At 58.8% G+C, this 23,942-nt stretch overlaps 1 protein-coding gene across 2 annotated transcripts; it reads left to right on the top strand.

Moving 5' to 3' along the window:
- Window positions 1-1,525: 1,525 nt before the first annotated feature.
- On the top strand, window positions 1,526-19,010 carry GRIN2C (glutamate ionotropic receptor NMDA type subunit 2C). 2 transcript variants are annotated; one of them, XM_068151587.1, is made up of 13 exons: window positions 1,526-1,790; window positions 5,914-6,337; window positions 7,929-8,524; window positions 9,269-9,383; window positions 10,157-10,368; window positions 10,741-10,909; window positions 12,282-12,435; window positions 14,270-14,395; window positions 14,487-14,716; window positions 15,064-15,224; window positions 15,740-15,927; window positions 16,667-16,899; window positions 17,278-19,010. In XM_068151587.1, the coding sequence occupies exons 2-13, from the start codon at window positions 5,930-5,932 to the stop codon at window positions 18,700-18,702; spliced, it is 4,017 nt and encodes a 1,338-aa protein (XP_068007688.1). In that variant the 5' UTR covers window positions 1,526-1,790; window positions 5,914-5,929; the 3' UTR covers window positions 18,703-19,010. The 2 variants fall into 2 exon arrangements, with proteins under 2 accessions (XP_068007688.1, XP_068007689.1); XM_068151588.1 differs by lacking the exon at window positions 1,526-1,790 and adding an exon at window positions 2,524-2,560.
- Window positions 19,011-23,942: the final 4,932 nt, after the last annotated feature.

Raw genomic sequence — 23,942 nt, forward strand, 5'->3', positions numbered from 1 at the left:
CAGCAGGCTGGGAGATTTGGCTGAGCTCTCCCCCAGGGAGCAGGTGCTGCTTTCACAGGGATTAAAATAAAACCCAAAACGTGGTTGTTTTTGTTTTAATTTCTCCTGTGGGTTTTACTTTTTTTCCCTCCTTCTTCTCTTGTGACCCTGAGGTGCCCTGAAAGCATCCACAGTGGGTGGCTGGGCTGCCTTGGGGACAGGGAACAGTGCAGGGAGGTCCTGGATCAAGCAGCCGATGGTTAATTACAGGCAGCAGGATTGAAACTTCTCTGGAAAGAGCCTTTCCAGGGGCCCTGCAGCCACAGGGATGCTGTTGCCAGTGGCTGCAGTGCCAGGTTGGGTGGCAACCACCCAACAGTCTTAAATGACTTGGGTCTGGGTGATCATGTCTCCGTGCACAGGGGGGCAGGCAGAAGGGCAGCGCCCGGACGTGGGCACTGTTGGCACCCCACGCTGGCAGGGACGGGCAGATCCTCCCAGGGTGATGCCCACTGTTGGGGTGGCTCTGAGCCGTGGCAGGGGGAGGTTTGGGAGCAGTTATCCACCCTTGACAGGGCCTGAATTGTGCCCCAGCTGCTGCCAGGCCCTGCCAGGAGCTGTGGTCCCCACAGCGCAGCTGCTGCAGAGCATAAACTGGTTTTGAGGCAGAGTGGGCACCCAGAGGGGGGCAAGCAGACCCCGGCAGGATCCCTGCCCATCTCCCCCGTTCCCCTGCTGGCTCACCCGCCCTTCTCCCCCCAGGCTGGCACGCTCTAAACCAGTGCAGAGGGATCAGCTGATGCTTTAATACTGGTCCTGGCGACAGCTGGAGGTTGCTGCTGCCGGCGGGGGCTTTGCTCTGTGCCACCCTCCCTTCCTGTGACCGGCGGGGACCCTGGGGCTGCCCTGCGCCGGCTGGGGGGCACCGGGAAGTGTGTGTGGGGGGGCAGCAGGCCAGTCCCCACCAACTCACTTGACACAGGGCTGGAAGGTATTTATGGGAAGGGGTATTGAGTCCAACTGAAAGAGTGTGCACCCCTCCAGCTTGGGGCAGGGGGGCGAGAAGCGCACGGGGAGGGGCCGGGAGTGTGTGTAAGAGCTGTGTCATTTTGCGGTGAGTTTTTCCTCCTGGGAAAAAAGGAAGGGGACGAAGGAGGGGGTGGGGTAGGAGGGTGTCTTGCCCCCTGCCCTCCGCAGCTGTGGGACCGGCCCCGGGTGCCAGGGGAGGCGGGCCACGTTTGGGTAGAGGAGAGCTGCCCGCCTCCATCCTCCGCGTCCCCTCCCGTCCCCGGGGCTGGCGGCCAGCCCCGAAGTTGCGGCGAGGCGGGAGGACACACGTCCTGTCCTTCTACCGCCCCCGTGCCCCCCCCACATCACCGCAGCCCTCCCCAGCGCCGCCGGCTCCGTCCCGCCGGGGCAGCCCCTCCGGTCCCGGTGCGGGGAGGCGGAGGAGGGGAGTTTGGAGGGGGGGAGATGGCTGCCGGGGCCCGGCGGCCACCGAGACACCTGCTGCCACCGGGCCCCCCCCCCGTGCACACCCGCTTCACTCCCGCTCCCTCCTTCCTCCGCTCCCGTCCCTGCCTCCAGCCGCCGCTGCAGAGCCGCCGCCGCCGCCGCCGCCAAGGACGAGCCGGGACCGACGGCGGGAGCTGGACCCCCGCGGCAGCCGCGGCGGGGGCCGAACTCGCCCCTGGGAGCTGCCCCGAAGGAAGAGGAGGAGGAAGAGAGGGCTGGGAAGAGCCGAGCCCCCGGTGGGACGAGGAGCCCCGCCGGAGCCCCGGGGCATGTAGGCACCGAGCAGCGGCAGTCCCGTAAGTACCGGGCGGGCTGGGGGACAAGCAGGACCCCCGACGGGCTTTGCCCACCGCTTTGGCCCTGCCGACAGTAACTTTTAAGGATGGGGCGGGGGGTTCTCTTTGGGTTGTGGGGGGGTTTGCCTTTGACATTTATCTCTGCCTCAGCATCCCCGAGAGCTCCTGCTCACGTCCTGGGCTGGGGACGGGATAAGCCTGGAATGCGGGAGCCGCGCTGTGGGGATTTTTTGGGGGGGAGCGGGAGGCAGGAACAAGCAAGGAGACCTCCCTGGGTGCCACCAGCCCTGCGTCCCCCCCTCTGCCACCTTGCGTAACCCAGCGACAGGCAGGACACTTGCCGTTTATTTTTGGTTAATCCATATTCGACCTTTTTAAGCTGCGTTTCGGCGCGGGCGAGCGCGGCCCCCACCCCCAGCCCCCCGGCCCGCAGCCCCCGGCCCGCAACTGTTGCTGTCGGAGGTGCGGGGGGAAGAAAAGGGGAGTGATGCTGGCTACCGGCAGATGAAGGTTGAAAGGAGACTGGCACCAGGCGGGGGCTGCCCGTGCTCCTTCCTCCCGAGTTGTCCTCCCTGCGAGGGGACAGGGATGGCGACGAGTTGTCTGTGGGGAGGTTTTGTTGTTTTCCCTCCTTTGGAGGAGGGGGGCTCCCGTCGAGCTCTCCTTGCTCTAAAGGGATGTTCCCCATCCAGGAAATGACAAGCCCTGGCAGAACCTGGTGCCCTCCCCGATGCCCCCTGTCCTCCCTGCATGGCTCCCACCACATTCAGGTTTGCTCTGCTCTTTGCATCCTTCGGCAGCAGATGCCCCTTCCCTGGCACAGGCTGCTCCTTCCGTGTGCTTTTGGGCTTGGAGGCTGTTTGAGGGGGGTGGGAGGGGATGAGGTTTCTTTTTCTTGAGCCACATTTTGCATCTGGGGATTTGATTTCTCCCTTCCCCGAGGTCAAAATATCTGCATGAGCTTCCTCCACCTCCGAGCAGGGGAGAGAGAGGGCAAAAAGGAGGTTCAGAGTTAGGAGTAAGCTTTCCCTGTTGCACTGAAATGCCATTTCAGGGGGTGGTGGGAGGTAAGGCCTCGCTTTTGGCGCCTTTAGCAGGAGGTTTCTGCGGGTGTTTGGTGTGTCAGGTGAAGCTGTGCCCAGCAAGGGGCTTAACCTGCTCAAATCCACTCCAAAGCAACCAAAACAAACCCCAAGTGCCAAAGCCACTGAGCAGCTCTGTGGGTGTCCTCTGGTCCCCAGGGAGGCTGCTGGGAGGTAGGATTGCCCAGCCTGAGCTTCCCAGAGCCACCTTTCTGCTGCTCTGCCAGCCCTTTGCCCAGCTGGAAAAGCTCCCTTTTGGGAAGGCCTTTTTCCAGAGGAGCAACCCCACACTGCTTGCTACAAGAGGTTGGAAAATGTGTGGGGGGGGTTGTTTGTTTGTTTGTTTGTGGGTTTTTGGAAAGCCCATGAGGGCTTTGCTGTGTTGTGCTGAGCCTGGGAGCAGCCCTGGCTCAGGCAGTGGCACAGGGACAGGCTCTGTTCCTCCTCTGCCCTCCACCACTTTCCTGCCATTTACCTTCCTCACCCCAAACCCACACTTTCCTGTACCCCTCCCGCATCCTCATGTTAAGGTCAGGCTGGAAGCAGAGAGTCAGCAGGGCTGGAGGGTCTGGCTGCTCTTCACATCCCTAAATCCAGCCATTTTGGAGCAGCCTTGGCTCTGACCCCTCTATGGAGCCCCTGCCAGCCCCAGCCTCACTGGCCCTGAACTCCTCCATCCTCTTCCTCTGCAACCACCGAGGGCTCTGGCTGGTGGCCTGAGATTCCTGGGAAGAATGTAAATTCATTCCCCTGGTTGTCTCAGCCAGTGCTGAAGGTTGTGATGTGCCCATGCCTGCCTCCCCTCTGCCACTGCCTGCACCAGTTGAGAGCACTGGGGATGCTTTCTACCTGTGGCTCAGTCCACTGGGAAACCAAACCTGTCCAAACCTGCCTCCAGTTGCAGCTGGGAGAACAGCAACCCCTTGGCAGGAGTCTTTGGCATCATGGGAGGGGGCAGCTGGCCTGTGCTTGGGTTACTCGGTTCTAGGAGAGGCTCCTGGGTGCCGGTAAGAGCTGGGCTGAGGAAGAAAAGGCTACAGGCCTGGGATGGGTGAGATGCCAGGGCTGGCACAAGCCAACCCAAGCAGTCCCCAGGAGGGCCCAGAGTACATTTAAATGTCCTTGAGGAGGGCTCAGATTGGCAGAGCTGCTGGGAGAGAGGCTGGGTTTGTTTTGGGTGACATGCTGCTCCCCTTCCTCTGGACTCGGGTAGCTGGTGTTGGATTCCCAATGAATTATTTATCATGGGACTAAAAATACTCAGGGATTTGTGGTGAGGAGCGGGTGGCACAGGCTGCCCCACCACTGGGCTGGCCATGCCAGGGCGTGGGACGCTGCCAGCATGGCATGACTCACCCACCACCCTCTCCAGCCCTGCCTGTGCCCATCGGTGTGGCGTTGTCGCTCCTGTGGCTCAGCTGGCTGCCATGTGGGTGGCAAGGGGCATGCGGCCAGGCAGGGCAAACCCAGCTTGGGTGAGGGTGGGTGCTGAGGGTGAGAGACCCAGCAGGCCAAGAGAGAGGCTGCCTGGTGAGCATTGGTGCCCAACTGTTTGCTCAAGCCCTGCCGGTACCCACATGGGGTGCAGGATTAGGGCACAGGGATTGTGTCCCTTGTCTGTCGGGGGGAGGGGGGACACATGGAGCCCTGGTGCTCAGAATCTCATCAAGCAGCTCTTTCAGGGTGCCCAGCAGCTCTGTCAGGATGCCCAGCCAGGCATCCTGCATCCGTGTCCTGCCTTTTGGTCCTTTCGCGGTGTGCCAGGGGTTGCGCATCACTGCGGCAAGGAGCGGTGCTGGGGTGAGGCTCCCCAGGGCAGCCTAGACCCCAACACTAACCAGGACTCAGCGAGGGGCTCCTCTGGCTGTGCCGAGGATGTGTTAAGCAACAGCAGCTTTTAATTGCTAGTGACGTTTTGGAGCAGCAGCTGGCAGCTTGCTGCATGGAGAGACACCAGTGCGTGGCCGGTGCCACCGCAGAGGCATCCTTGTCCCCCTCCCTGCTGCGCAGTGTGGCACTGGGGCGGTGGCACTGGGAGGGTGGCACTGGGAGGATGTCAATTCCTGCAGCGGGGGTCAGAGAGGCTTGGGTGTCCCTGGATGCAGGTCTCACCATGGGTTGGTTTTGCTGGTGGGCTCTGAGGAAGAGGTGAGCTCCAACAAGGGAAGGTATTGCCATGGGCAGAGAGGTGTGCCTCCCCAAAACCTGTCACCCTGCCTGCTGTGGGATGGGCATCCACACTCGGGGGCAGATTGGGGGCCTGGCAGGGAGGATGTGCCCAAACACCTCCCTCCAGAGCCTGGCTTTTGGGTGCTGCTGGCAGGGACACGGCGTGGTGGGTGTCTCAGCTGGGTGGGCAATGGCAGTGGGGGACGAGCATGAGGGGTATGGGTGAGCAGGGGTACATCTGAAGGATGGTGCCTGGGGGGAACATCTGGAGATGGTGGACCAAGTGGTGCTTTGGATGGGATTTGGGAAGTGGCAGTGAGGGGGCTGGGGCAGGGAGATGGGCAGGAGACAGCTGCTCTGGGGACCGTGTGCCTTGCGGAATCCCAGCACGGGGGTTGCAGAGTTGAGCCCTACCTCAAGGGCAAAGCCTTGAAGGGCTAAAGGTGGCTGTTAGCTGTGGGGAGAGGCACCAGGGAGCGGCCAGCTCCTCCTGTCACCTCTCGCTGTTGTCCCCTCCCCTGGCTGAAGGGGCCATAAGGAGCATCCACCAGTGATGTCTTCTAGAGAGGGGGTAAGGGTAGGGGGGGATGGTGACGGTGATATTAGGATAGAGCTGTAGAGGGAAGGGAAGGCCAGCCTGAAGAAGTTTTTGGTGGGACTGGGGACAGGAGACACAACACTGGGCTGTGCAGTGGGTAGAGCCCTGTGGTCACCCCTCCACCACTTCCATCCCCCAAAGAACAAGGGTCTCCCTCTCGTCCTGGGGTCAGCGCGCCCTGTGCAGTGCCGGGGTGGCGGAGAGGGCTGGGGCGAGTGGGGCTGGGGGTCCTGGCAGGCGGCTGGATGCGAGGGGCTGTGTCCTGTCCTGGCAGGGACGCGGCGGTGGACATGGGCAGAGCGCCGGCGCACGCTCTGCTCCTGTCCATGGTGCTGGGCTGCTCGGCTGCCTTCACGGACCTCCTGCTGCCGGGCCCCGAGGAGCCGGTGGTCAACGTGGCCGTGGTGTTTGGGGGCACATCCTACCCCCTGCACATCCGCTCCCGCCTGAGTCCCCAGAGCTTCCTGGACATGCCCCTGGAGATCCATCCCATCACCGTCGTGGTCAACAACACCAACCCCAGCACCCTCCTCACTCAGATCTGCGACATCCTCGCCAGCCACAAGATCCACGGCATCGTCTTTGAGGACAACGTCGGCACCGAGGCTGTGGCCCAGATCCTCGACTTCATCTCCTCCCAAACCCAGGTCCCTGTCATCAGCATCAGCGGGGGGTCTGCCGTGGTCCTCACCCCGAAGGTGAGCCATTTGCTGGGGGCTCTCTCAGGGGCGGGTGGGTGAAAGGAGAGGTTACTGGAGAGGGGCAGATGTGGAGAGTGAAGTGCTGGAGGACAGAGGAGCTGCTGGGCTGCAGTGTGGGGGTTCAGGGGCAGGAGTGGGCAGTGGCTGCAGCAGTGTGGCCAGCTGGGGTGGCAGGACACGGAGTGGACTTCAAGGAGGTGTCCTGTTATGGGAAAGGGACCTCAGAAGGATCTTCCCTGGTGTCATGGTTCCCATCCCCTCCAGGATGTACCCACCATGGGGTGCCAGGGCAGTGTGGGGTTGGCAGTCCCTGTCCTCTTCCTTCCCCACTGCACTGGGGCCAGATCCAGCCCTGAAATGGCCGGGAAGGCAGCGTGGAGAATCTTTGCTCCTCTGTGGCAGCCATCTCAGGTGCACCATGGCCTAAACTGGGATTTTTGGCTTCTTTGCTCCTCACTGGCATCAGATGCTGTCACTGTCACTGTCACTGTCATTGTCACTTGCCTGCAGGGAAGTGCTGGTGGCAGGGAGAGCTGGATCTGGGCTAGAGGGTGCTGGGCAGGAGGCAGTGAACTGCAGAAAGGTTCCTGTCCCTCCCTGGGAGATTTGGGTTATCTCCTGCTGGCTGCTTCTCTCACCCTTCCCAGCCTGGGCAGTGGAGGGGTCCTGACACTGACTCCTTCCCATGGCAGCAGCACCTGGCTGCTCCTCAGGGCACTGCTTTCATGATCTGCTTGCCCAGAGGTTTTGGGGGTTAGACTCCCAGCTTGGCAGCCCTGCCTGCACCCATTGGTGTCTCCGGACCACCCAGAGCTGCAGCTCACTGTGGATGGGTGGCAGAGGGTGCAATAGACTCGTGGGGGTTCAGTGGACTTGGGTGGGTGCAGGATGCTCAGATGAAGCCCCAAGCAACTCAAACCCATGGGTTTGCTGTGACCTGGCTGTTTTAATGCAGCTTTCTCTAGGTGTTGGGTATTTTGGGGGTTATGGAGGGACTTGTCTGAAGGTTCAGTCTCCTCCACCCATGGGTCAGAGGTACCTGCAGCTCCCCGGGGCTCACCCCTCACCAGGGAAATTACTTCTCTGGAGTTGGAGGAGGTCAGGGTGGCAAACCCCTGGTGCCTGCATATGACCTTCTGCAAATGCCATTGGCTGAATCATTTAAGACAGAATCAGATCAATTAAGATTTGCTAATGAGAGGCCAGATGGCCAGGGAGGTGGGGCGGGAGGGAAGGAGCAGTCTGGGCTCCGACAGCAGGTAGCAAGTCAGAGCTGGGATGGTATTTACACTCCTGGCAGAGCCCTTGTTCCCTCCTTCTCCTGTCTGAGAAGAAATCCTTGATCTCCTTTGGAGGATGGATGAATTTTTGCTCTATAAACTGAGAAACAGAGGAGAGGCTTTGGCCCTTTGTATGGGATGAGATGCTTGGAGATCACCAGTGGATCAGCCCCCTTTAGGGTGTCTCTAGCCCATGGACCACTCTGGTTCCAGGCTCACTCCAAACCCTTCCTGATGGTGAATTCAGGGGGGTGCAAGAGCCCTGGACCGTGGTGCCGAGCAGCCCCTGACCCCTTCTCGTCCCGCAGGAGCCCGGCTCAGCTTTCCTGCAGCTGGGTGTCTCCATCGAGCAGCAGATCCAGGTGATCTTCAAGGTGCTGGAGGAGTACGACTGGAGCTCCTTCACGGTCATCACCAGCCTCTACCCGGGCTACAGCATCTTCCTGGAGGCCATCCGCTCCTTCACGGACGCCAGCTACTTCGGCTGGGAGCTGCAGGAGGTGCTCACCTTCGAGATGAGCCAGGAGCGGAGCGACTCCAGGACGCAGCGGCTCCTGCGGCAGGTCGACGCCCAGGTCCTCATCGTCTACTGCTCGCGGGAGGAGGCCGAGTACCTCTTTGCCATGGCGGAGCAGGCCGGCCTGGTGGGGCCGGGCTACGTCTGGATCGTGCCCAGCCTGACGGTGGGCAACATGGAGGTGCCGCCCGCCTCCTTCCCCGTGGGCCTCGTCAGCGTGGTGACGGAGAGCTGGAAGCTGAGCCTGCGGCAGAAGGTGCGCGACGGGGTGGCCATCATCGCCATGGGGGCGGCCAGCTTCTTCCGGGCCCACGGCTACCTCCCGGAGGTGGGCAGGGACTGCTGGGCCCCTGCTGGGGCCACCACTGCCAACAACAGCTTCTACCGGTGAGGCTCTGGGGACCCCCCGGGCTGGGCGTGGAATGGGGACGTCGTAGAACTGTAGGACCGTAAAATGTGTTGGGTTGGAAGGGATCCTCAAAGGTCATCTTGTCCAACCCCCCCCTCCCCACAGACACCAGGGATGTTTCCAACTCAATCAGGTTGCTCAGAGCCTCATCAAGTTTGACCTTGAATGTCTCCAGGGATGGGGCCTCCACCACCCCTCTGGGCAGCCTTTTCCCGTATTTCACCTCCCTATGGAGATGGAAGGGGTGGAGGAGGAGGATGGAGCTGGTAGGCAGGATGGTGATGCTTGCTGTGGGCTGCAGCTGCTGGTCCATGCCTCTTGATTGGGTTTCTCCTGGGGCATCTGTTACGGGGTGCATCAGCATCTCCCCAGAGAAGCTCTTGCCTTTTCCTGTGCTTGTCAGCAACCCAGAAACCATGGAAGGTCTCAGGGTGGGGGAAGGTTCACATCTCTGCTTTGCAGTGCAGATATGGCACCACAGGGCTGCTCCGGCAGTCTGTGCGTCCTCAACTATGCAGCTGTCCAGCTTCGGTGCCTCCTTGATGCCAGGGCTTCCTCCAGCTGCTTGCTGTCCCTTGCAGAGGAGATAAACCTAATCCTCAGCTCTCAGATCCACATCTCTCCATGGGACCTATGGCAGCCTGCCTAGAGCTGGAGGAGGAGGAGTGCTGCATGGGGCTGGGATGCACAGACAGGGGCTTATGGGCGTTGTGTCCTGCCAGGCATCTCCTCAACGTGACATGGGAGCACAGAGACTTCTCCTTCAATGAAGGTGGCTACCTGGTCAGACCTACCATGGTGGTGATCACGCTCAACCAGCATCGGCTCTGGGAGATGGTAGGACCCCTGACTCCCCAGGATGGGCACAGCCAGGGGTGGCTAGGCAGGGAGAGCCTGGAGCCATGCACAGGCTGAGGCCTCACTCTGGGGCAGGTTGTATGAAGCTCCCTGTGGAGCTTTGCAGCAGTGCTGGGCACCACAGCTCTGCCAACAACTGGGGTTTTTTTTTCCTGTAATGTGGCTGAAAAATTCCCAAAGAGGCAAAAATACAGCTCTGGAGAGCAGCACCCAACCATCTAGACCTGAACCAAGCTGTGTGAAGGGGCTTTTCTAGTCTAAAAATCCCACATTGGGTGAAGTTTGGCCAGGTTTGTGCTCACCACGGACACCATCTCGGGTGGTGCCATTGGTGGGACAGATGGAGAGGACTCATTTTGCAAGCACCTTCTTCTGAGCTAGAGAATCTGCATTGTGTTGTAGTATAGATTAAGGAGCAGTTGAAAAGGATCTCTCCTTTCATCCCTAAGGTACATGCAGGATGAAGCATAATTTGTTGGCATCTTACACTGTCAGGCGCTGGCTTCAGTGAGAGTTGTCCAACAGAAAGGGACGAGAGTCAGCAAAGCTTTTTCCCTGGTGCTTGGGACCCAGGAGAAAGCACCTTGAAGTGGGTGCATGGGGAGAAGGGTGCTGAGATAGGTCTCACCATGGCTGAGCTCCAGCCTAACAAAGCTGTGGGAGAAACAAGGCGTGGGGAGGATGGACATGAGGCCTTGTGTGACCTCCAGGGCGCCTCACTGGGGTGACTGTGTGCTCTCCCTCATGGGCAGGTGGGCAAGTGGGAGAAAGGCATCATCCACATGAAGTACCCAGTGTGGCCTCGCTACGGCTCCTTCATGCAGCCTGTGGTGGACAACCGGCACCTGACGGTGGCCACGCTGGAGGAGAGGCCTTTTGTCATCGTGGAGAACACCGACCCCAGCACCGGGGTCTGCGTGCGCAACACCGTGCCCTGCCGCAAGCAGACCAACTCCTCCCAGAGGTGAGCACCCAGCGTGGAGCTTGGCACTCTTGGCCACCGCTCCCACCAGGCAAAAGGTGTCCAGGGGGGCACCCAGGTGCTCAGAGCATCTTTGCTTACAGAATACAGAATTAACCAGGTTGGGAAAAGACCTCCAAGATCATCAAATCCAACCTCTCACCCAGCGCCATCTAATCAACTAAACCATGGCACCAAGTGCCTCATCCAGGCTCTTCTTAAACACCTCCAGTGATGGTGACTCCACCACCTCCCTGGGCAGCCCATCCCAATGGCCAATCTCCCTTTCTGTGATTGCAAGCTCCTTGTTTCTAACACCCAGCCTAAACCTCCCCCGAGGCTGGGCCAAACCATTTTGTCCTCCTGTGGTTTCAGTGTCAATGGCCTCGTGGATCCCTACACCAAGCTGTGCTGCAAAGGCTTCTGCATTGACATCCTGAAGAAGCTGGCCAAGGCAGTGAAGTTCTCCTATGACCTCTATCTGGTGACCAATGGCAAACATGGCAAGATTGTCCGTGGGGTCTGGAACGGCATGATTGGGGAGGTGAGAGTGGGCATGGCTTTTAGTCTGGGCTTTTTAGTCTGGAAAAGAGAAGACTTGGAGGGGATTTAATAAATGTTTATAAATATCTGAAGGCTGGGGGGCAGGAGGGAGGGGACAGGCTCTGCTCACTTGCTCCCTGGGATAGGACAAGGAGCAATGGGTGTAAGCTGCAGCACAGGAGGTTCCACCCCATCACAAGGGGGAACTTTACTATAAAGGTCACAGAGCACTGGAGCAGGCTGCCCAGAGAGGTTGTGGAGTCTCCTTCTCTGGAGACTTTCAAGGCCCTATTTGGATGTGTTCCTCTGTCACCTGAGCTAGATTGTATGGTCCTGCTCTGGCAGGAGGTTTGGACTCGACAGTCTCTTTGGGTCCTTTCCAACCCCTGACATCCTGTGATCCCGTGATGGCTCAGACCCTACTTCCAGCCCTCCCTGGGGATGCTGCTGCCCTGGGACATAGAACCATAGAGTGGTTTGGGTTGGAAAGGACCTCCAAAAGTCATCCAGTCCAACCCTCTCTGCAGTAGGCAGGGGCACCCTCAACTAGATCATGTTGCCCAGAGCCTCACCCTGAATATTTCCAGGGATGGGGCCTCAACTACCTCCCTGAGCAACCCATTCCAGTGTTCCACTACCCTCATGGTAAAGAACCTGAGAACTCCCTGCTGGAGATGGGGGTCAGGGTGCCTGTGGTGGGACCCTTGGCAGGGGACAGCTCGGCATGAGCCCAGCTTATGGGGAAAGCTTGGTGGAGGAGGACGAGGAGAGAGTCAGCTGCAAATGTGTGAGCCCACATCTGGCTGTGGTTGTGCCACAGTGGTCATTTAAGAAGCTAATATTAAAAAGCAAACCAAACAAATGAAAAAGAGAGAGAGACACACACATACACAAAAAAGGCAAAAGAAAAAAAGCCACAAAAAAAAAGAGAGAAAAAAGATGAAAGAGAAAAGAAAATAAATGAGAAAAATACAAAAGAAAAAAGACCAAATAAAAAGAAAATAAAAAGACAAAATAAAACGGACAAAAAAGAGAGGAAAAAAAAGACAAAATAGAGAGAAAAAAAGACAAAAGAGAAATAAAAAAGAAAAAAAAAACAGAAAAAAAGAAAAAAAAGATAAAAGAAAAAAAGACAAAGGAAAAAGACCAAAAAAAGAAAGGAAAAAAGACAAAAAAGAGAAAAGAGAAAAAAAGACAAAAAAAAGAGGGAAAAGAAGACAAAAGAAGAAAAAAAAAGACAAAAATGAATTTAAAGAAAGGACAAAATGCAGGGGTTTGAACCGTTGGGGATGAGGGAATGCCTGGGGAAGGTGCTCTGGATCCCTCTGCCGGGCCACGTGCTCCCCCCCCGAGCCCGGCTGCCCCTCCTGCAGGTGTACTACCGGCGTGCAGACATGGCCATCGGCTCCCTCACCATCAACGAGGAGCGCTCCGAGATCGTGGACTTCTCCGTGCCCTTCGTGGAGACAGGCATCAGTGTCATGGTGGCCAGAAGCAACGGCACCGTCTCCCCCTCTGCCTTCCTGGGTGAGTCCCAAGTCCCTCCTCCTCTCTGTCTGTCGGTCTGTCTGCATGCTCGTCTCAGGCTGCTGGCTAAAGGAGATCAGAAATCTCGTTCATGTTTAATAACTTCAGGGGGAGGGATGGGGGGTGGGAAGCCAAAGTCATAAGGGAAGGAGATTGTGCTGCTGGCTTTGGGGCTTCTTCCTCTCCTCGCCTGAATAATCCTTTTATTGAGGAGATGGAGGCTGGGATGGGTGGTTGCCTCCTCTTCATTACTTGTGTGGAGGAGGGAGGATGAGGACATGGGGGGAAACCAGGCAGGGATTTGCCAGCTCTGAGCTCAGCTCTGGGCAGCTCTTCCCTGCCACCACCACCAGAGCCTGGTGGCTGAACTGGGCTTAGGAAATCACCAGGGCTAAAAACTTCTATTTACTGAGTCTTAGAAAAGCAGAGCTGCAGCCTGGGAAGGGGAGGAGACTGCCCAAGGTCAGCAGGAGATGTAGGATGAGAGGTTGGCAGGGCCTGGGGCTCTCAGCAAGGGCACAGTGGTGTCACTGTGGCTCAGCTGGAGGGAGGGGCTGGGTGCCAGGGATGCTGTGGGATGGAGGAGGCAGGGATGTTGTGGGGTGTGGGTAGCAGGGATGCTGTGGGGTGTGGGTACCAGAAATATTGTGGGGTGTGGATGGGTGTGGGTACCAGGGATGCTGTGGGGTGTGGGTACCAGGGATGCTGTGGGGTGTGGGTACCAGGGATGCTGTAACGTGCAGGTGGGTGTGGCTGTCAGGGATGCTGTGGGTTGTAGGACATCATCGGCCTGGACACATCTTATCCCTCCTGTCCCCCACCATACCACAGGTCCTGACCACCCTCCTTTCAGAGTGGGGGTCACCTTCAGCAGGCCCTTGTTTCGGCAGGGCAGGAGCCAGTGGTCCCTGCAGCTCCGCTCCCTCCTCGCTAATGAGCTGCATCCCCGTCAGGGCAGGCCTGTCCTGGCTGACAGCGAAGGACGCGCTGACAAATGGACCTCGGCAGCCACACGTTGAGGTCTCAGATGCCTCCTGCTGCCCCATCCCAGCTCAGCCCGGCCAGGCAGGGGATTGCTGCCCACTCCCAGCTCTGGAGGGGCTCTGCCAGGGCCTAAATGGGGCTGAGGGGCTGGTCCTGTGCCTGCTGCAGGCATGATCCTGTGGTCAGAGCCATGAAGGGCTTTACGATCCCATGGGAAACCCTTCTGCAGATGGCCCTGGAGATGGGCAGCATTTCATAAGTATCTTTCCACTGATGAGAGCCTCAGAGCACCCCCCTTCTCTCCTGATTCACAGGAAGAGGATTGGGAGGGACCTTTGAAGAACATAGAGTCCAACCCCCTGCCAGAGCAGGATCGCCTAAAGCAGATCACACAGGAAACACATCCAGGTGGCCTTGAAAGTCTCCAGAGATGGAGACTCCACCACCTCTCTGGGCAGCCTGCTCCAGTGCTCTGCCACCCCCAAAGTAAAGAAGTCCCTTCTCTTGTTTAGATGGAACTTCTTATGTTCAAGTTTATGCCCTGTCACTGGGGACCACTGAGAGGTGTCTGGCTCCAGCTTTCTGGCACCCATCCTTTACATATTTGTAAAGCTCCCCCCTCAGCCTCCTCCCAGCTAACCAGCCCCAGGTCTCTCAGCCTTTCCTCCTTTGCCAGATGTCCCAGTCCCCTGTGGATCTGTTTGACTGTGGTGCTGCTAGCCCCTGGCTCCTCTCCAAGGAGTGACAATATTCAGCAGGATGAACCCTGACCACTGGGGAGGGTTCCTGAGGGTCTCTAGGGGGCTGTGGGGTGTCCCAGGGGGCTGACAGAGTCCTGCTTGCCTTGCAGAGCCTTACAGCCCGGCCGTGTGGGTGATGATGTTTGTGATGTGCCTCACCGTGGTGGCCATCACTGTCTTCGTGTTTGAGTATTTCAGCCCTGTTGGCTACAACCAGAACCTCACCAGCGGCAAGAGTGAGTTGCAGGAGGAGGGAGCTGGGCAGGAGGGGGTGGTGCACGTCCCCAGCTGTGCTGGCAGCTGTCCCCTCTGTCCCCTGTCCTCCAGGACCAGGCGGCCCCACCTTCACCATCGGCAAGTCAGTGTGGCTGCTGTGGGCTCTGGTCTTCAACAACTCTGTGCCCATCGAGAACCCCAAAGGCACCACCAGCAAGATCATGGTGCTCATCTGGGCCTTCTTCGCCGTCATCTTCCTCGCCAGCTACACAGCCAACCTGGCTGCCTTCATGATCCAGGAGCAGTACATCGACACCGTGTCGGGGCTGAGCGACAGGAAGGTGGGGCTGACACCTGGCCTGGGATCCCCAGAACATAACCCTGGGTTTGGGTGGGCAGAACCTGGGGGAGGTGGGGGTGCTGCATGTCACCAGCACCTGGGCTGGGATCCCCAGAACATAACCCTGGGTTTGGGTGGGCAGAACCTGGGGGAAGTGGGGCCACTGCGTGTCACCACCACCTGAGCTGGGATCCCCAGAACATAATCCTAGGCTTGGGTGGGGAAATCTTGGGGTGAGGCTGCATGCCCCTGGCAGGCAGGTGGGAGTGGAGGCCGTCTGTGGGGAGAGGGGAGACGGCAGGGACACGGCCACAGTGTGATGCGGCTCCCTGGGGCTCCCCATGTCAGTTTCAGAAGCCGCAGGAGCAGTACCCTCCCTTCCGCTTCGGCACCGTCCCCAACGGCAGCACCGAGAGGAACATCCGCAGCAACTACCCCGACATGCACACCCACATGGTGAAGTACAACCAGCGCTCCGTGGAGGATGCCCTCACCAGCCTCAAAATGGGGTACGGCCCCTCCAGAGGGGATACAGCACCCCCAGATGAAATATGCCCCCCCCGGAACGGGGACAGAGACTCCCAGATGGGGTGGGGCTTCCTCAGCTGGGGTCACAAATGAGATAAGGGCTCCCTAGGCTGGCTAAAGCTCTCCCAGATGGGGATGGCTCTGTAAGGCACCTCTGCATGAGGTACAACCCCCTCGCCAACTCCCAAAAGGGTACAGCGCCCCTGAGGATGTGCTATAGTTTCATACAGCTCCCCTCAAAAGGGATGAAGCCTCCCCAGATAGAATATGGCTTCTCCAAATGGGATACAGCATTCCCTCCCCGCCCCAAGTTGGGTACTTCCCTTCCAAATGGGGTTAAAGCTCTCCAAGATGGGGCAGAGACCCTCAGAGAGGACACACCTCCCTCCGAGACAGGCTACAGCTTCCCAAAAGGAGTAGAGCTCTCGCAAAGAGGTACAGCCCCCCGCCCCAAACCAGCCCCTCCCCCTCACCCTCTGTCCCGCTGGCGGAGCAGGAAGCTGGATGCCTTCATCTACGACGCGGCGGTGCTCAACTACATGGCAGGCAAGGACGAGGGCTGCAAGCTGGTGACCATCGGCAGCGGGAAGGTGTTTGCCACCACCGGCTACGGCATCGCCCTGCAGAAGGACTCGCGGTGGAAGAGAGCAATCGACCTGGCCCTGCTCCAGTTCCTGGGAGATGGTGGGTGTCCTCCTGAGCTTCTCCTTACCCTGTCCCCTGAACTTCTCCTTAGCCTTGTCCCCTGAACTTCTCCTTAGCCCTGACCCCTGAGATCCTCCTTAGCCCTGTCCCCTGAGCTTCTCCTTAGCCCTGTCCCCTCAACTTCTCCTTAGCCCTGTTCCCTGAGCTTCTCCTTACCCTGTCCCCGAGCTTCTCCTTACCCTGTCCCCTGAACTTCTCCTTAGCCTTGTCCCCATCCTTATTCCCACCCCAGCCCTGCAAGTTAACCCAGAGAGAAGCACTTCAGTCACCAGGCCCTGTGCAGCTCCTTGCAGGATGCCACCAAGGGGCTTCTCCACCAGCTATGTTCAGGGGACATTAAATCCAGCAGCAGTTCTCATGCTGAGTGCTGGGGGTGGTTGTTCCATCCAGGGCTCCCTCCTCTTCCTGCAGGCTGTAAAGTTCTGGAGCTGGCCTTGCAGGACATCAGAGGGTCAGGGGGAGAATCTTGGGAAGGGGACAATGAGCACAGCTGGCTGATGCATGGGTGGGGAGACAGAGTCCTGGAGAAGGACAAGTGACTGGTGGAATTCTCAGGCCCAGGGCAAGGCCTAGGTGATAACAGCTCCAGGGGCCTTGTGCATGGCATTCTTCTCCTTCAGACATGGTGGAGTGGGGCTGGACTGGGGCTGTCCTTGGGGAGATGATGCCCAGGAGGGTCATGTTCACCCCCACCATCACTGTGTGTGTCTGTGGCCAGGTGAGACCCAGAAGCTGGAGACAGTCTGGCTGTCAGGGATCTGCCAGAATGAGAAGAACGAGGTGATGAGCAGCAAGCTGGACATCGACAACATGGCTGGGGTTTTCTACATGCTGCTGGTGGCCATGGGGCTGAGCCTCCTGGTCTTCGCCTGGGAGCACCTCGTCTACTGGAAGCTGCGTCACTCTGTCCCCAAGTCCCACAAGCTTGACTTCCTCCTGGCCATCAGCAGGGTGAGTGATGCTGGCAGGGGCTCTTGAGGGGCTCAGATGTCTGCCCACAGTGTCATGGTGATGGGCATGGCTTGGTGTGCATTGTCCCTTTGACTCCCACAGGAGGGAATGGAGATGTTCATGCTGATGTGACCTTTCCTTTGGGAGGTTTTGGGGAAAGAGCTCAGCTCTGGGAATGATCCCATGTCCATATTAGCATCCCTGGGGAAAGGGGTGATGGAAGATGGTGTCATCCACCCTGGCACGGCTGGGGGATGCTGGGCAGGGGACGTCGGTGCCATCAGCTGCTTCAGCAGCAGCATCTCCGCTTGGCAAGTTTGTGGGTGCAGGACCCCAGTGCCCCCGCTGATGGTGAGCCCCCTCCTCTTCCCTCTGCAGGGCATCTACAGCTGCTTCAGCGGGGTGCAGACCCTGGCGAGCCCCAGGCGGGTGCCCACGCCTGACGTCACTGCCAGCTCTGCCCAGGCCAACGTGCTGAAGATGCTGCAGGCAGCCAAGGAGATGGTGTCCACGGCCAGCGTGGGCGGCTCCTTGGAGCAGGCCACCCGCACCATCGAGGACTGGAGCAACCGCAGCGAGCACCTCCAGACCACCTTCTCCCTGAGGGCACCCCAGCTCGTGGTGCAGAACAGCACTGGTGCCCACCGAGCCCCCTCCTCCTGCCCGGCCCCCTCTGAGAGAGTGGGGAGAGGCTACGCTCCCAAAGGTGCTTCTCTGGGGCCACCGCTGCCCCAGCCTGTCCCTGTGGACCCTCGGCTGCCCGGGGAGGACAAGTGGAGAGGGGCGAACGAGCACGACCCCCGCCTCCTCCACCCTCTCAAGTTCCGGGGTGGCTGTGCAGGGGATGAAGCCCTGGTGGGTTTCCCCCACCTCCTGGTGAAGACCTCTCCAGGGGCGGAATTTGGGGAGCAGGTGCTGGTGGGGAACCATGTTGGACCTCCCCTCCCACCGCCCACATCCCCCAGGGACCTTCCGCCACCGGACATCTACAGGGAGCACAAGCGGCCGGCAGGGCGAGGGGACCGGCTGCAGAACACTCTCCTCCTGCAAGGGGATGGGGGACACAGGGGACACGGGGGCTCGGGGACGCTGCCTCGGGTGCTCTCAGCAGCAGAGAAGAGGCGGGAGGTGGGCAGCCCCTTCCTGCCTGCATCTTGCCCTCGTGGAGCCTTCCCGAAGGCCACCAGGACTTGCAGAGCCAAGACTGAGCCTGCCCGGCCGGAGGCTGCGGGGCTGGAGCGGGAGAGGCTGAGCCGCCGGGCGAGCAGTGCCAGGGTGCCAGGGGAGAGGGGCGAGAAGCGGCGGCCCGGGGGGCTGCGGCGCTGCGCTGCCGCCCACCCGCTCACCCGCGCCGACGTGCCCGACCTCTTCCCCGAAGTCGAGGCCGCCTACGGCTGTGGCTCCCGCTGCTTCCAGGCCACCGGCCGGCTGGCACCGCGCTCGCCCATGGCCAGGCTGCCGTCCTACCGTGAAGCTTGCCGGCAGAACCCCCGTGCCACCGCCACCGTGCCGGCGTGCACGACGTACTCCTGCATCAACTCCTACGCCAACCTCCCTCTCTACCTGGGACACCTCTCACGGGGATCGCCGCCGGCCCGTGACCACCCCGGGGTGCCAGCGGGCTGTGCCCGGGGGGCCGGGCGCTGGGAAGGAGGCTGCAGAGACTGCGGGAGGCGCGGGGAGCCGACCCTGCTGCGGGCGGCGGGCACGGAGAGGAGGGACCCTCCGGTAGTCCGTGGGGTGACGATTCCCTGCGCCGGCGGGTCCTGGCGGAGGGTCTCTAGCCTGGAGTCAGAGGTGTGATGGAGGGGCACGGGGGGGAGGGCGTCTGCATCTCTCTGCCTGCCCTTTGCCACGGCATCCCCATGGGCTGGCCAGTGGCTCCCAGCTGGGCTCCAGCCTTCCAGGATCCTGTGGTGCCGGCAGCAGGATGCTCCAAGCAGCTCGGCGGGTCCAGAAGAGCTTGGTGGGGGGCGCCCAGCGTGCACTGGCTTGGGCTCAACCCACAGGCAGCGCTGGCATCGGGGACACCAGACTCATTGCCACCGTGTTGCTGTCACGTTCTGGTTTCATTTAAGGGACTTGAAACTCCATGTCCTGGTCATTAAAGAGACATTTTCAACCAGCTGGGGACCCTTCTTCCATCCTCCAGCAATGAGTCTGGGGCTGCCCTTGGCTTTATCCCACCACTGGTGCTCGTGGTCCTGTGCACCCCCTCCCTGTTCACCTCTCTTTGCTGCTGAACTCTGGCACATGCTTGTCTGACCACAAAGGAAAATGGCAATTCACCAGACTGGGCTGAGGAATAATTCCTGTGCCAAAGCTGGAGCCCAGCACTGCAGCCAGAGTTGTGGCACTTGCTCAGGTTTTTGGGGTGCTGGGCTTGGTTGGCTGTGAGCCCAGGTCAGAGAGGGCTGCTCCCAAACCAGGCAGGGAGCTGTGACATGACATGGCACAGCAGGCCCGGGAGGGTGTGCTGTGGGGGAATGAGGAAGGGAAATAAATCCCTCTCACCAGCCCAGGGCTGATGGAACCATAAATCAGGTGCGATGGATGAGCTGGGTTCAGTTCCTCTCCTGATGATCATGTCTCACACAGCACTATCCCTGCCGGGCCCGTGGGTGCAGGCAGGGGGACTCTGTGATTCCCAGGCAGCGCTGGGCAAGGGAGAGGAGTTTTGGGAAGCAGGATCAAAGGACAAAGCCACCAGGGCCTGGGGCAGCAGAGAAGGCTTTGCTGGGAGGTCCTGGCCCCATTGTGGGGCAGCTGCCCATGAAGGGCAGTTGGTTGTTGCTGGGAGGTTCTCCAGGGAGGTGCCAAGCCCCAGTTCCTCTTCCTGGCTGTTTCAGCATCACTTCCCTCGATGAATGTCCCTCCCAAGAAGCTGCTCTAAAGCTTCATTATGTTTGAGGTTTTATTTCTCCATTTCAAAGCAGCTGTTGGGGTTGCTGGCAGGCACTGAGCAGTGGGGCCAGCACCAGCATGGGGATGACAGCCAGGGCTGCTCCCAGGTACCTAGCTCTGCCCCAAGGATGGCTGCAAAACCCCAGGGAGGTCAGGAAGGGGCTGGTCACATGCAGCCCAGGAATGAAAGCCTTGGCAATGTCTTGCTGTCCATCCATCTGTCTGTCTGTCCATCCATCTGTCCATCAACCCATCCACCCACCTGCCTGGGGTTAAATGCAGCCAGTTCTCCTCCTCAGCCCCCCAGCCTGGCTGCCATCACAGGCTGGTGCCCGTGCTTTGATTCCTGTTACTTATTTATCATCCCAATTGTCTCTTAATTGCTTTGGCAGCCCCTCTGAAGCCTCTGGCAGGGAAGGAGGTGCTGGGATATAAATAAAGGCCATAAATAAATAAACTCAGTTGAAGACAAGGGGATCCTTGCTGGGCTGCCCCAGGCAATGGCATCTATTTGCTAGGGCAGCTTGCCCCAGCTGGGGGGCCCTGAACACCCCTGGGGGTGACAGGCTGGTCCCCAGAAGGCTCCAATGTGCCCTGGGGGAGTCTTCCCCCAAAATTGTGGCTTTCTGGTTCCAAGGCAGCCAGCGCACACAGCTGCACCTTCGGGATACAGGCCAAATCTGAGCTGGAGCTGGAGCTTTGAGACCAAAAAAGAGCAGAAAAGGGAAAAAGGAGAAAAAAGTATCAAAAATCCCCAGTCTACATTTTAAATTAATTAGTGATGTCCCTGGTGACTCAGCAGAGGCCAAATGGATTTGCTTCATGTTTTATGGAAGGGCTTTGCTGCGGGAGGCTGAGGGCAGCGAGGGACAGGGAGGCAGGGACACAGTGCCCCAGGCGTGGGTGTCAGCACCATGGGGGAAGGCCAAAGCCATCCTGGGTGCCCCACGTGGGTGCCCACACTCTGCTCTCTTGCCACCACGGTGGCACTTGCATAATCATCTTTATATGCTAATTGGGAAGGCAGTGCAGTGGTTTTCTTCCATTGTGGTGCTTGGGGTGGTCTAAACAGGGTGCTGCTAGGACAGAAGCCAAATGGGGCAGAGGGCAACCAGCAGCTCGGAGTGGGTGAGATCTAAGAAGATCTGGGCTGCTCACAGTATCACAGTATCACAGTATAACTTAGGTTGGAAAGGACCTCGAGGATCATTGAGTCCAACCTATCAACACAGACCCCATGACTAGACCATGGCACCAAGTGCCACATCCAATCCCCTCTTGAACACCTCCAGGGTCAATGACTCAACCACCTCCCTGGGCAGCACATTCCAATGGCTAACAACTCGCTCGGTGAAGAACTTCCTCCTCACCTCGAGTCTAAACCTCCCCTGGCACAGCTTGAGACTGTGTCCCCTTGTTCTGGTGCTGGTTGCCTGGGAGAAGAGACCAACCCTCACCTGGCTACAACCACCTTTCAGGTAGTTGTAGAGAGCAATGAGGTCACCCCTGAGCCTCCTCTTCTCCAGGCTAAGCAACCCCAGCTCCCTCAGCCTCTCCTCACAGGGCTGTGTTCAAGGCCTCTCCCCAGCCTTGTTGCCCTTCTCTGGACACGTTCAAGTCTCTCAATGTCCTTCTTAAACTGAGGAGCCCAGAACTGGACACAGGACTCAAGGTGTGGCCTAACCAATGCAGAGCACAGGGGCACAATGACTTCCCTGCTCCTGCTGGCCACACTATTCCTAATGCAGGCCAGGATGCCATTGGCCCTCTTGGCCACCTGGGCACACTGCTGGCTCATATTCAGGCGGCTGTCGATCAGCACCCCCAGGTCCCTCTCTGTTTGGGAGCTCTCAGTCACTCTGACCCCAGCCTGTAGCTCTGCATGGGATTGCTGTAGCCAAAGTGCAGCACTCGGCACTTGGACTTGTTGAATGCCATCCCATTGGACACTGCCCATCTGTCCAGTCGGTTGAGGTCCCTCTGCAGAGCCTTTCTACCCTCTAACTGACTAACATCTGCTCCTAACTTGGTGTCATCTGCAAACTTGCTGATGACTGACTCGACCCCCTCATCCAGATCATCAATGAAGATGTTAAAGAGGATGGGGCCCAGCACTGATCCCTGGGGGACACTCCTGGGGGGGGACGCTCCCTGGGGGGACATTGCTCCTGCAACATCCCCTCAGCCTGGGGGAGAAATCCACAGGGAAGCAGCAGTCTGGAAGCACCCTCTGAGCAGGCTTTCCAAGCAGGGCTTGGCTAGTTTAGTGCTTAACAACCTCTGAGGGATATTATTGCCTTTTTTTTTTTGGTGAAATTGTCTAATCAATCACTTTTTAATTCAGCCAGCTCTGGCACCCAAGCTGCCCTGGGATGCTGTGGGCTATGTGCAAAGAGAAATATGGCCGCTCGGGGCTGGCCACCCACCTCCCCGGGTTCAGCCCTGCCGGGGAGGAGCAGGCAGTGCCCCTCCAGGTGTATTCTGTTCACTGCCCTCATTATTCAGCACTGTCAGAGGCAGAAGGAAGAGGGAACAAGGCAGCACGGATAAGCCATGGGGAGAAGGTTTCCACAGGTTTCCAGCGTCATGGATGTGCTGATGATCAGGGCAGGGGCAGCTGCTTAAATCACAAACCAGGAAAGACATGGGACTGGGAAGGTGCTGGTGGCAGGGTGGGGAGAGCCGGGTATCGCCATGCCTGTGGCCAAGGATGCTCACGGGAGCAGCACCTGCACCCACCTCCCAGTTCCTGCCTCTTGCCAGGGCAAAGCTGTGGCACAAACCTTTCCCCAGGGCCCCAAGCAGGGTACAGCACCTCTGTCCTGCTCCCTGGGCTGAGGAGAGCTGCAGCACCTCGTGGAAGTCAGCAAGATGCTGCTGGGCACCAGCTTCTGACCCAGTGGAAGTCACCTGAACATCACCTTGGGCTACCAGCAGCCCTCATGGCCAAGCCTGCATGACTGAGCAACCTTCCCCAGACTGCCCACAGCTCCTGGTGTCAGAGCCCAGCTGCCCACTGCTGGGGGTGGGGGGGGAGGAAAGGCTGGTGGGCACAGGCTGGTGGGCACCTTCCCCCAAACCTTTCAACAGCAAAAAGCCCTGAGTGACACAGTGCTCCCACATGATGCTTGAGCCTTGCCTAAGCCTCCCTCCCAAGCACAAAGTTTCTCTTTCTCCTTCCCCGGCCCTTCCTCTTGGAGGCGTTGCAAAAGCCCCAAATCCATCCTCAGCGGCAGTTTGAGCTCAGATTTACTGCCCCAGCCCCCAAATCCTCCTCTGCCTGTGAGGTCCTTCGAGAGAATCCCAGCAGAAAGTGTTTATTTCCATCATAAAGAGCTGGTGTAATATTTTACCATAAATCAAGCCGCGCTTTATGGTGACAATAAATTGGTTGGCAGAAACTGCCTTTGCAGCCCGAGGCGGTGGAGCAATTCAATTTGTTTGGTTTTAAGTGTAAGGAGCAGTAATTGAGAAGGGGAAAGTACCAGCTGTTTTAATTGAGTCTGCTGCTACCCCCCCCGAGTTGCAGGAGGCTAATAGAGAAGAAGAGGTGAGGGTCTCCATTAGCCTCTCTGCTTGTCGTTTCTCCTTGGCCCACAGCCCCATCAGTCACAGCCATCCCCTGGGGAATGGCAGCTCCCTGCACGCCCAGGAGAGGAGGATGGGATACAAAGATGCTGAGGGGACTGGAATGTCTCCCTTAAGAGGAAAGGCTGAGAGAACTGGGGCTTTTTAGTCTGGAGAGGAAAAGGCTGAGGAGGGAATCTCATTGATGCTTACAGCTTGAGTACTGCGTCTAGTTCTGGGCCCTCAGTGTAGGAAAGATGTGGAGTTGCTGGAACGTGTCCAGAGAAGGGCAACAAAGCTGGGGAGGGGTTTGGAGCACAGCCCTGTGAGGAGAGGCTGAGGGAGCTGGGGTGGCTTAGCCTGAAGGCTCAGGGGAGACCTAATTGCTGTCTACAACTACCTGAAGGGAGGTTGTAGCCAAGTGGGGGTTAAAATAGAATTAACCAGGTTGGAAAAGACCTTCGAGATCATCACATCCAACCTATCACCCAACACCATCTAATCAACTAAATCATGGCACGAAGAAAACACCTCCAGTGATGATGACTCCACCACCCCCCTGGGCAGCACAT

This window comes from Melanerpes formicivorus, unplaced genomic scaffold (assembly GCF_026170545.1).
Source record: "Melanerpes formicivorus ecotype bairdi unplaced genomic scaffold, bMelFor1.0.p_v2 SCAF_21, whole genome shotgun sequence".
Lineage (NCBI taxonomy): Eukaryota > Metazoa > Chordata > Aves > Piciformes > Picidae > Melanerpes > Melanerpes formicivorus.